At 45.2% G+C, this 12,191-nt stretch overlaps 2 protein-coding genes across 3 annotated transcripts in view; one reads left to right on the forward strand and one right to left on the reverse strand.

Annotated features, from left to right (window-relative positions):
* Positions 1 to 12,059, reverse strand: part of dab2ipa (DAB2 interacting protein a) — a 225,473-nt gene extending 213,414 nt beyond the window's left edge. Inside the window, exons 1-3 of the mRNA XM_087264337.1 lie at positions 11,473 to 12,059; positions 9,321 to 9,442; positions 7,695 to 7,821 (exon numbers count right to left, since the gene is read on the reverse strand). Of these exons, the coding sequence (XP_087120463.1) occupies positions 7,695 to 7,821; positions 9,321 to 9,442; positions 11,473 to 11,545 (322 nt within the window). The 5' untranslated portion in view covers positions 11,546 to 12,059. The remainder of the gene's footprint in view (positions 1 to 7,694; positions 7,822 to 9,320; positions 9,443 to 11,472) is intronic.
* The window catches only part of LOC147842591 (uncharacterized), a 496,599-nt gene that overhangs the window by 164,774 nt on the left and 319,634 nt on the right, over positions 1 to 12,191 (forward strand). The gene's annotated exons all lie outside the window — the stretch shown is intronic.

Genomic DNA, 12,191 nt, shown 5'->3' on the forward strand with positions numbered 1-12,191 from the left:
GATAAGATATCTGCTCTCATTACAGGAGTAAATTAAAATATTAATTAAAACAAGAACAAAAATTATTCATTAAAAAATGCTATATTGTTACACATTATTAGTGTTTTTACTGTATTAAGTCATTGGATTAAAAAAATTATAGTAGTACAGACAGACAAGGAGATGATAGATGATAGACAGACAGACAGACAGACAGACAGACAGACAGACAGACAGACAGACAGACAGACAGACAGACAGACAGACAGACAGACAGACAGACAGACAGACAGACAGATAGATAGATAGATAGATAGATAGATAGATAGATAGATAGATAGATAGATAGATAGATAGATAGACTGTATAAACCACTTATATAACCAAGCTGGCCTATTTAATGCAAGAATTCTCTTTAACCTTTTCACAAAGCAAGCGTTAGCATAATGTGTCTCGTCCCCAAATTCAGTGCCATTGTGAAGCAGAGTCCCTATTAGGCAATTCTAAACAATAGCAGTCCTGTAACACCATCATAATTATGCCTCCCCTTGCAAATTACTGCTTGGCGGCCTGTCTGGGACAGTTCTGGACAAACAGAAAACAGTGGAGTCTACATTGTGTTCCATCATGCTTCATTTCACAGCTCAGTCTATTGACGGCACATCTGAAATTTCAAAGGGCAATTCACCCCCCAAAAAAAGAAAATGTATTCATTATATACTCACCCTGAAATGATCCCAAACCTTTATGAGTTTCTTTGTTATGATATTTTGAAAAAAGCTAATAAAAGACATCCATAGTTGGAAAAACAAATTCTTTGAAAGTCAATCGCTACCACTTTCCAGCTTTCTTCAAATACTTCATGTAATGTCTACATCGATGTGGTAAATAAGAAAAAAATGACGTTCAAGTTTTAGGAAGTTTTAGGAAGTATCTTGCTGTATGTGTTCAGTTTTGAGTAAACTCTCCCTTTAACACAATGAAGACAAGTGGGATACTGAAGTTCCCCTTCGGGGGGAACTTCAGCACTATAAGTGGATTTGATTGTAAAATCCACGCATTGGGGAGGTTCGGTTCAGAAGCTACTCGTCTGAAAGAGTATTGAACGGGCCAATTAAGAATGAATTGGCAGCGCAAGCCTGCGCAGGTGAGCGGCATAAGCAATCAACTGAGTATATAAGCTCACCTGGCGCCAGCAGACACTATCCTTTTCGCTTCAGAGACTTTCTGATCGAGTCGATGAGGGTTCCTCCTGCTGTGACCAGCGATTCTGAGCGAACGAGAGCATTCTCCCGGTCCAGAGTGTGTACACGCAGTGGCAGACGGTCGAGCTGGGTTTCTCCCTTGCCTGGCGTTCTTTGGGTCCGGTCCTCCAGAGCGGTGCGTATAAAGTTGCAAACTTCACAGAAAGAGCAACACAGTCGTGCAGCACGTCCTTATCAGGACGGCGCTCCGACTGTGCGTTTCTGGATGCGGTGGTTTCCTGTCCTCGGATGATGGGCGCGGGCACTGCGTTACATGTCTGGGGGTCCAGCATGTTAATGCGCTGCTCGCGGGCAGTTCATGTCGTCATTGCGATGCCATGACTGTTGCGCAAGATCGCGGTTAGCCTTTGCAAAAGGGCGAACCACCCCAGTTGTCCCCTGCTCTGCAGCGGGCACTCGGGCAGATCTGAGGGTTTCAGCGAGAGATAATCCGTCGCCCACGGGCCCGCGGACCTCCCGCTCCTCTAAGCGCTCCATCCAAGCTTCGGGCGGGGGAAGCGATCCGTCTAACAGATGGTAGCCCTTACGCCCGATGACACCGGAGACCAGATGTCCACCGCGGCATCGGAGGGTGGGCTTTCATTGTCCGATGATCCAGACCCGCTCGCCCCCTTCGGGCTGGTGAGCGCTGTCACTACGGATCCTGAAACGGACATGTTAGCCGTGCTTTCCCGGGCTGCTTCGGCCGTGGGTTGGAGATGGTTTATCCCCCAGCTCCGCGGCCGGACCGACTAGAGGGGCGTTCCCTTCTTCCCGGAGGTGCACAGTAGGCTCACGCGGTCTTGTAAAGCACTTTTTTCTGCTCGTGCTGCGTGTTCCTCCACCCTAACCACTCTTGACGGTGAAACAGCCAGGGGGTATGTGGCGATTCCTCAGGTTGAGTGCGCGATGGCGGTAAATCCGCGAGGCGCCTCTTCTTGGCGGGTTCGCCTCGTCTCCCATCCAAAGCCTGTAAGTTATCTACCTCCCTCGGAGCTAGAGCTTACATAGCTGCGGGCCAGGCTGCTTCCGCCTTGCATGCGATAGCCACCTACCAGCGCTACCAAGCGCAGGCGCTGGCCGAGCTGCACGAGGGTGGGTCCAACCCAGGCTTACGAGCTTCGCACCGCCGCCGACTTAGCTCTTCGGACTACTGAGTCCGCTGCGTGTGCGTTGGGGAGGACGATGTCCACATTAGTGGTCCAGGAGCGCCACCCCTGGCTGATATGCGCAAAGTCGACAAAGTCCGCTTTCTTGACTTCCCCATATCCCCAGCCAGGTTCGGCGACACTGTCTGTGAATTCACCCAGGAATTCAAGGCGGTGAGAGAGCAGTTGGTGGGTGATGTCTTATCGGCGGTCCGTAGCCCGCTCCGCCCGCCGTGCCATTCATACCTGCTCCTCGCCGAAGGCGCCCGCCTACGAGAGCTGCTCCGCCCCCGCACACGCCTCCGGCGAAGCGAGCGCGTCGGGCACCTCGGAAGCAGGCAGCCCCCCTGCCCAGAACGCCGCTAAGTCCGGCAACGGACCGCGAAGCGCCCCTGGGACAGGCCATCTGGAGAAGAGGGAACTTGCTCTTTCCCCGCTGGAGGGCGGGGCCCCATTTCCAACGGCACTTTTTACTGCCATGAAAACATTATGAAAGGGCACTTTTCACTTCCCCAGATGTGACAGCCCGAAATCTGCCAGTCTGGGACGCTATGCTTTCTAGCTTGCAGATTCGGTGCGTTTCGCCAGTGGCTCACGAGCGCTGGGAGGACGGTCTCCTTTCTCCCACCCCTCGAGCCTCCCCTCCGGAGCTCGGGTTTGGAGTGAGAGCAAATATCTCACCTCCAGCTTTTCCGTGGGACCCGCGAGCTTCCCGGATCAGCACACCCACTCCGCGCTGCCCCACTGCTGGTACGTCAGCGATTGTAGCGATGAGTCCATTAGCGAGAGCTCTGCCTGCCTGGTTAGCGCGGGCCAGCTCTTCGCGGTGGCTCATACGCACAATCAGACTCGGCTATGCGATTCAGTTCGCGAAACGGCCCCCCAAGTCACGGGTGTGTATTCACCAGGGTCAGCCCCCTGTCCGCCCCTGTCTTGCGAGAGGAGATTGCTGTCCTCCTGGCGAAGGATGCAATCGAGCCGCTCCCTCCAGCCGAGATGGAGAGCGGGTTTTACAGCCCACGCTTCATCGTGCCCAAAAAGAGCGGTGGGTCACGGCCAATCCTAGATCTGCGCGTTTTGAACCGCTGCCTGCACAAGCTGCCGTTCAGAATGCTCACGCAGAAGCGCATCCTCCGGTGCGTTCGTCCTCGGGGTTGGTCTGCAGCATTAGACCTGATTGACGCGTATTTCCATGTCTCCACTCTTCCTCGCCACCGACAGTTTCTGCGGTTTGCGTTTGAAGGTCGAGCTTGGCAATACAAAGCCCTCCCCTTCGGGCTCTCTCTGTCTCCGCGGGTCCTCACCAAGCCCGCGGAGGGTGCCTCAGCGCCCCTTCGGCTCGCGGGCATCTGCATACTCAATTTCTTTACGACTGGCTGAATTTGCCCTCTCTTTTGATTATGCACAGAGTTGATTATGCACAGAGACAAAGTGCTCTGGCACTTCCACCTGTGGGGGTTTCAGGTCAACCGAGAAAAGAGCAAACTCGCCACCGTGCAGAGGATCTCTTCTCTCGGGCTGGAGCTGGACTCGGTCACCATGGCAGCGCGCCTCTCCGGAGAGCGCGCTCAGCTGATGCTGTACTGTCTGAGAGAGCTCGACAGTAAAATAGTGGTCCCACTGAAACTATTTCAGAGGCTCCTGGGGCATATGGCATCCGCAGCCGCTTCATGCCGCTCGGATTATTCTATATGAGACCACTTCAGCACTGGCTTCACGATCGAGTCCCCAGACGCGCATGGCACGCGCGCGCACACCGAGTCTCTGTTACTGCGCTGTGTCGCCGCGCCCTCAGCCCTTGGAGCGACCCCTCGTTCCTACAGGCCTGGGTGTCTCTAGAACAGGCGTCCAGTCTTGTTGTCGTTTCAGCAGACGCTTCCAACACGGGCTGGGGGGCTGTGCGTTGCGGGCATGCGGCTGCGGACCTGTGGAAAGGTAACCAGTTGCATTGGCATATCGCCTGGAGCTGTTGGCAGTGTTCCTCGCTCTCCACCGTTTTTTTCCGGTGCTGGAGCGGCAACACGTGCTGGTCAGGACGGACAGTACGGCGGCGGTGGCGTATATCAGCCGTATAGGGGGTATGCGCTCTCGCCGCATGTCTCAGCTCGCCCGCCGTCTGCTCCTCTGGAGTCATCCGCGGCTGAAATCGCTGCACGTCATTCATATTCAGGCAAGCTCAACCGTGCAGCCGATGCGCTCACACGGCAGCCTTGCGTCCTGGAGAATGGAGACTCCACCCCGAGTCTGTTCAGCTGATATGGGCGCGATTCGGGGAAGCCCAGATCGATCTGTTGCTTCCCCCGAGATCGCTCATTGCCAGTTGTTCTTTCCCTGACCGAGTGCTCTCGGCACGGATGCACTGGCTTACAGCTGGCCTCGGGGCACGCGCAATACGCGTTTCCCCCAGTGAGCCTGCTCGCGCAGTTACTGTGCATGGTCAGGGAGGACGAGGAACAGGTTGCTGGTTGCGCCCCTCTGGCTCAACCGGACCTGGATGTCAGAGCTCTCCCTCGCGATAGCCCTCCCCTGGCAGTCCCTTCGAGAGAGCACCTACTCTCTCAGGGACAGGGCACCACCTGGCACCCTCGCCGATCTTTGGAGATTTTTAGACGCGAGGAAGACTTAGGTAACCTCCGATTGCGGTGGCTAATACCGTCACTCGGGCTAGAGCCCCCTCCCCGAGCGCGCCTATGCCCTGACGTGAAGTCTATTCACTGAATGGTGTGTCTCTCGCTGAGAAGACCCCCGTAATTTGCCAGATCAGCGTTGTGCTTTCTTTACGCCGAGAGAAGTTGGAGAGCAGGCTGTCGCCCTCCACACTCAAGGTTACGTGGCTGCCATCTCCGCTCTCATAACGCGGTGGCTGGCAGCACCGTGGGAACGCATAACCTCATCATCCGGTTCCTCAGGGGCGTTAAGCGAATTAATCCACCCCGCCCCCTCTCATGCCCTCTTAGGATCTCGCCCTCGCTACACAAGCCGCGTCAGATCCCTTCGATCCTCGACTCAGTATATTTCTGTCCCTGAAGACAGCTCTGCTGGTCGCGTTGATATCGATTAGAGGGTCGGGGACCCGGAGGCATTTTTCGGTCAGTGACTCGTGCCTGTAATTGGGCTGGCTTCTCTCACGTATGAGACCCCGCCCGCGATATGTGCCCAAGGTTCCTACCACTCCGTTTTAATACGAGGTAGTGAGCCTGCAAGCGCTGCCCTCGGAGGAGGCAGACCCAGCCCTTATTTATTGTCCAGTTCGCGTTTTGCGTATTATCCGGACCGCACTCAGAGTTTAGATCATCTGAGCAGCTCTTCGTCTGTTATAGCGGTCGGCAGCAGGGAAGTGCCGTACCGAAATAAGTTCCCACTAGATTGTGGATGCCTTTCTTTCACTATCAGAGCCGAGATGAGCCGCGTCCCCCGAGAGCGCGTGCGCACTCCACTCGGAGCTTCGCATCCTCTCGAGCGCGCGCACGCGGCGCCCCTCTAACAGACATCTGTAGAGCTGCGGGCTGGGTGACACCCAACACATTTGCAAGGTTTTACAATCTGCGAGTGGAGCCGGTTTCCTCAAGGGTATTAGGTAACCCTTGGTGATTGAGGAAACAATTCGGTAGGGTGTTGAAACACGCTTGCTGCGCCATTTTCCCTAACACGGAGATACGTGCGCCTTTTTATCTGTCAGTAAAGTTCCCCGTCAGGTGAGCCCTGCAGATTCCTCCGTGGCCCCCAGCACTGACTCAGCGGAGGAGTCACTTGCTGGCCCACTACGTTGTAGGTCTGCCCGCTGGTCAGCCCGCGTTTTGGGTAAAGGTGCCTGCTATGCGTGGTCCCCACTAGGCGATCCCATATGCTTATTCAGCCACGGTTAAGTCCCCCCCCCTGGGCGGACCCGTGTCTTCCCTCCCCGCTAACCACTCTTTTGCTATGCGTACTCCCCCTTTTAGGGCTAGTCCATATGTAAATTCTGCCATCTATCCCCCCTTGGGTAACGGATGGCCTCCGCAGCGTCCTCCCTATCGGGATTGCACGCTTCCCAACGTACTGTCGTATTTTCCTAGAATTATCTAGATGCTCACGACTTCCCAAAAAAATATATATAAATCCGTAAAACTTCTGTTGAAGTAGGATAAATTAGGGCCAGGGACACGTTGGAGGACCGCGCCCCCCATGATGTGGGTGCGTCACGCTTGCTTGACTATCTCCTCATCGGGGGTGTTGGTAAGGTGCAGTCATTATGGCGCTTTCAATGGGCTCCCAATGCGTGGATTTTACAATCAAATCCACTTATAGTGCTGAAGTTCCCCCCGAAGGGGAACGTTCGAGGTTACTAAAGTAACCCTTCGTTCCCCGAGGAGGGGAACGGAAGCACTATACTCCGTCGCCATAATGACTGTCCCTTAGCTGTTGAAAGTCTCTTCAGCTTAAAAAGGATAGTGTCTGCTGGCGCCAGGTGAGCTTATATACTCAGTTGATTGCTTATGCCGCTCACCTGCGCAGGCTTGCGCTGCCAATTCATTCTTAATTGGCCCGTTCAATACTCTTTCAGACGAGTAGCTTCTGAACCGAACCTCCCCAATGCGTGGATTTTACAATCAAATCCACTTATAGTGCTTCCGTTCCCCTCCTCGGGGAACGAAGGGTTACTTTAGTAACCTCGAACGTTCATAGCCCTTTTGTAAGCATTCCCTTCTAATGTGAGCAAATTCAGATAAAGAGCCTATCTTTATTTTATTAACTTGCAAAAGACACCCCTGACTATTCATTAAATCACTTATTTTGAACTTATTTTTGTGGTAAAATCAGCATAAACATTAATCAGTAAAAGCAGCATAGATTAACAGCAGCACATATAATGAAAGTCACTCAGACTATCTCAGTTAATTCACCACTGATGGAAAGAAAATAAAACAACTGCCACATGTGTGTATATGTATGCGTACCAAAAAATAACAGGTGTGTACACCAAAAAAAGTACCCATGAGGTCAAAATTGACTGGTATCACAATACTTGTAGGGACATTTAGTATGGAAATAATATGGCTTATAAATCACACTAAATTAAGTATTTTAAAAATGTAAAAGATTATTGAAAACAATTAATAATTAATAAAACTTCAGGGATAGGATTATAGAATATACTGTCTGTATACAGGATAAAGAGTAATTACGTCTATGGGAAGTCTCCATAAAGATGGATATACAATTATATGTAAGTGTGTGTTTGTGTGTGTGTGTGTGTGTGTGTGTGTGTGTGTGTGTGTGTGTGTGTGTGTGTGTGTGTGTGTGTGTGTGTGTGTGTGTGTGTGCGTATAGCAGATCTACTCACTGGTGTTTCTGGTTTGTGTGCTCTGGTCTTTACGGAGCTGAACTCCCTCAGGGATGCTGGTGCTGCGGCGCAGGAGCCATACAGTGCATGATTCAGCACGCCGCTCTTGAAACAGCAATGGACTGATCTAAGAACAGGTCACAGAAAGATATTTATTAGTTTAGAGTTTTGGTGGATAAAGATGTACAGTATAAGTAGGTCTGAATAAAGCTCGTCCTTTCGGCTTCAACCTGTCACTATGTACTAGTTGATGTGTGCTGCCCCCTTGAGTTCAAAGGATCCTATTAAATATTAGGCCGTAATAATGTGGTTAAAACAAATTGATCAGCTGCACTGTGAAATTTTCATTTCATTTTTAAAATATTTTCCGTGTAAAGTTTAACAGAGCAAGTACATTTTCACAGTATTTATTTACTATAATATTTCTTCTGGAGAAAGTTCTATTTCTTTTAGTTTGGATGGAATAAAAAATAATCAATGTGATTAAACCTGTTAATATATTTTTGATTGGCTACAGAATAAACCACTGTTGTCCAATGACTTACCTAATTACATAACCTCACTTGCCCAATTGACCTAGATAAACTTTAAATTGCCCTTTAAGCTGAATAGTAGTATCTTGTAAAATAACTAGTAAAATTTTATGTGCTGTCATCATGGCAAAGACTCAAAAAATGTTATCAGAAATTAGTTATTAAACTATTGTGTTTAAACATTTAAGAAAAAGCCTGCTGCAAGGGTTTTAACAGGTACTAAGAAACATGACCACATATTTATATTTTTTCTCTGTTTTGATTTGTACTGTGCAGCACATTGGTCAACCTCTGGTTTTGTTAAATAGTGCTACAGTATATAAATAAAATTGACAATGACAAACAGCAGTTGTGAAATGTTTTGAGAATACAAACATTTCACAGGATGGCTAATCTTTTTGTCTTCAACTATAAATACAAAGTGCTTTAAATGTAATTTCCCCATCCATTAGAAGGAGTCTTGTTTCATAAAAAATAAAAAAATAAAAACGTTTTATATATATATATATATATATATATATATATATATATATATATATATATATATATATATATATATATATATATATATATATATATATATTGTAATTATAATGATATTGTATTAATAGTGTATTAATAGATCCACAGAAAAAAAACCATGAACAAGAAGTCTGTAATTACCTAAAATATTAACATTCAACTTAAAACACTTATTGGGGTTCACATAATTTAATAAGCACTGGTCACAATAAGTATGCTGTTTTTCTATATTATTTCACTAATTATTACAACAGAAAAACAATAACTTATTTATAAAATGTTTGTGCATTTAAATGTAATTCCCAGCTATGTGTGTGTGTGTGTTTGTATATACACGCACACACACACACACACACACACACACACACACACACACACACACACACACACACACACACACACACACACACACACACACACACACAATTTAATATAATAATTAGATGTCAATATATATAATAAAATAAAATAAAAATTATATATATATATGATACATAATTATTATTTATATATTATTATATAATATATAAATAATATAATATATAAATAATATATCTTATAAATAGTATACCTCTCTCTTGTCTAGAAGAACTAGTTGACATTCTGCAACCAAGCAAAATTTCACCTGCCACCCAATTGGTTCTGAAAGTGGCTGTCCACAAGATAACCAGTGAACTGATGAACCTTTCATGTCTGTAAAGCAGAAACCATTTTTGAATGTTAAGCATGAGGAAATGAGGAAAGCAGAAGAGGCATTCACAGATCAATTACAATCATGGCAGACCTTAAGAAGTGTGTGTCTAAGCTGCTAAACGAAGTTGACCCACTGGTCATGATGCCAACTGTCGCACAGAATGAACTGTCTATGAATGAACAATCCTCCCTGCTTGGCCTATTTATTCAGCTGCAGCAGGAGTACTGTTTTATATAAAAGCAAAGTGCAAAGTTGATTCAATATTACAGTTAAGCCTTCAACTTCTTCAAGCATATTTACTGATTTTACAATACACGCTGGTTTGATCCTCGGCTCAGTTGGCATTTCTGTGTGGAGTTTGCATGTTCTCCCTGCGTTCACGTGGGTTTCCTCCGGGTGCTCCAGTTTCCCCCACAGTCCAAAGACATGTTTACAGGTAAATTGTCCATAGTGTATGAGTGTGTGTGTGTGTAAATGTGTGGATGATTCCCAGAGATGGGTTGCGGCTGAAAGGGCATCCGCTGCGTAAAAATGTGCTGGATAAGTTGGCAATTCATTCCGCTGTGGCGACCCTGGTTTAATAAAGGGACAAAGCCGACAAAAAAATGAATAAATAAATGAATGAATATGCATGATAAAAAGTGAACAAATCCATATGGAAAAAATGATACAGTAATTTAGAGTAAATAAATATTATATTTTGAACCATGCTATATTAAAGTACATGAATTAATGAATTAATCTGTTTTGGTAGGCTTATACGGTGTGGTAATACAATAACTAAAGCAACATTAACAAACTAATTAATACTGCAGTTTTCTACAACCTTGGGATATCAAGAAACAATAGAGGTTTGTAGTGCACATGTCGGTGGGACTGTGCCATAACATTCAAAAGTGCTTTTATATAACTATGAAAATGATTCAATCATGCGTATTTACATTCTGTAGAAAAATTAATCATGGTTTTACTGCAAAAAAACACATAAACATTGTTATTGTAGGTAAAAGCATGGTAATGACAAATTCATCATGGTTTTAATGTGGCAAAAACATTAATAAAACCATGATTTTTTTTTTTTGCATGTGATTTGCTATACATAATTTTCTTCAATCAGAACTGTTTTTGTGAATGTGCTTTAAACTAAAATATAACCTTCTCAGTTACCGGGTTAACAAAGAGCATTATTTGAATGCATTAAGTTATATGTTAAACAAAAATTTGCTTCATTAAATGTCAGGTTGTGGCCATTTTGCACCATATTTTTGTTGTGTCGATATTTTTCTATTCTAATTTTGACATTTTGCATATATTTTATGGCCTAATTTGAGTTAAGTGTAAAAATATGAATGATAAAAAAATATTACAGTAATTTAGAGTAAACGACTACTATAGTGATTTTGAACCATGCTATGGTAAAAAAACATGAATTGATATGCTTTGGTAGGCTAATTCTATAATTGGTGTGGAATAACTAACTAAAGCAATATTAACAAGCTACCCAACACTGCAGTTTTCTACAACCATGGGATATTATACTGCAGTTTACTGTGGTAAAAACTATATTACAGTTAAAGTTTAGCAGTCGACGATAAAATTAAATTCTAAATTATTCATCAACTATGTTGTAACTATATGTGTGTATACAGCATAATACACTAATATATGGTTCAAAAACACTACAGTATATATTATAATTTACTAAAGGATTTATCATAAGGGAAAACTTTTGACTGTAATCTTCAATACAACGATATTTGCTTTATGTACGACTAAGTAGTGTAAATGAAATAAAGTACAAAAGCACAAAAACATACAAATAATGCAGGCTGTCTTAAAAGTGGCTAAGTTAAATGATAAGCCCTACAATTAGCCCCCCAGATATTCTTACTGCATGCATACTATTGTATTTTTTTTAAAAGAAATGACATATATGTGTCTAGGAAGGCAAGCATACTTCTTCATACAAGTCACACAACATTTCTAATATTACCACAATTACTTCAGAAAGCTGTTTTCGTCTACTCACCGGTGACCCTCATCCATCCCTGGTGTTGACAGCGGGTGATATGTGGTGATATGGGGGTAGGACCACCAAACATCTTGTCAGTGTCCAGTTCTCAAGAAACTACGTTTAACGTTATAAACATGCGTGCACCTGATAGATGTATCAAAATAAGATAACGCGTCATCAAAATGAATGTTTTCATAATATAAAACAGATGACGCTGCTCTGCGCGTGCAGACTTGACCTGTTTTATTGAGACGCGCGTGCTCGTGACTGAGAGTGAAGGGGACACGAGGAGAAATGTACAGTAATACCTTAATTAAATTACCGGATTAAACTCTCTAGCGAAGAAAGCAACTTAGCTGTCGACAAACACAAAACTCTCTCTCTCTTTAAAAATGAACTTATAACAAAAAAAAAAAAAACAGAAGTTAACGATTCAGTGTGGACATTTGACAAATTCTTACAAACTTCTACAGAACTATAAACTATATTAAAACACATTTCACCAAAACTTGGAGATTTTGCCTTAATCATTTTCCTCTCAGGTAAACACGTCATCGTGAAGGCCTGACTCATGAATATTAAATACATAACTTATTTTACGCTCACTGATTGGATGAAACCAGCTTTTATAGCAACTAATGTAAACACGGCGAAGGCTTGTCTCATGAATATTAAATAAGTTACCAAAAGAAAAAAAAAACACGAGTGGACGCTTCAGTTCGTACATTCAACAA

Source organism: Danio rerio, chromosome 8 (assembly GCF_052040795.2).
Source record: "Danio rerio strain M-AB ecotype USA chromosome 8, GRCz13ab, whole genome shotgun sequence".
Classification (NCBI taxonomy): domain Eukaryota; kingdom Metazoa; phylum Chordata; class Actinopteri; order Cypriniformes; family Danionidae; genus Danio; species Danio rerio.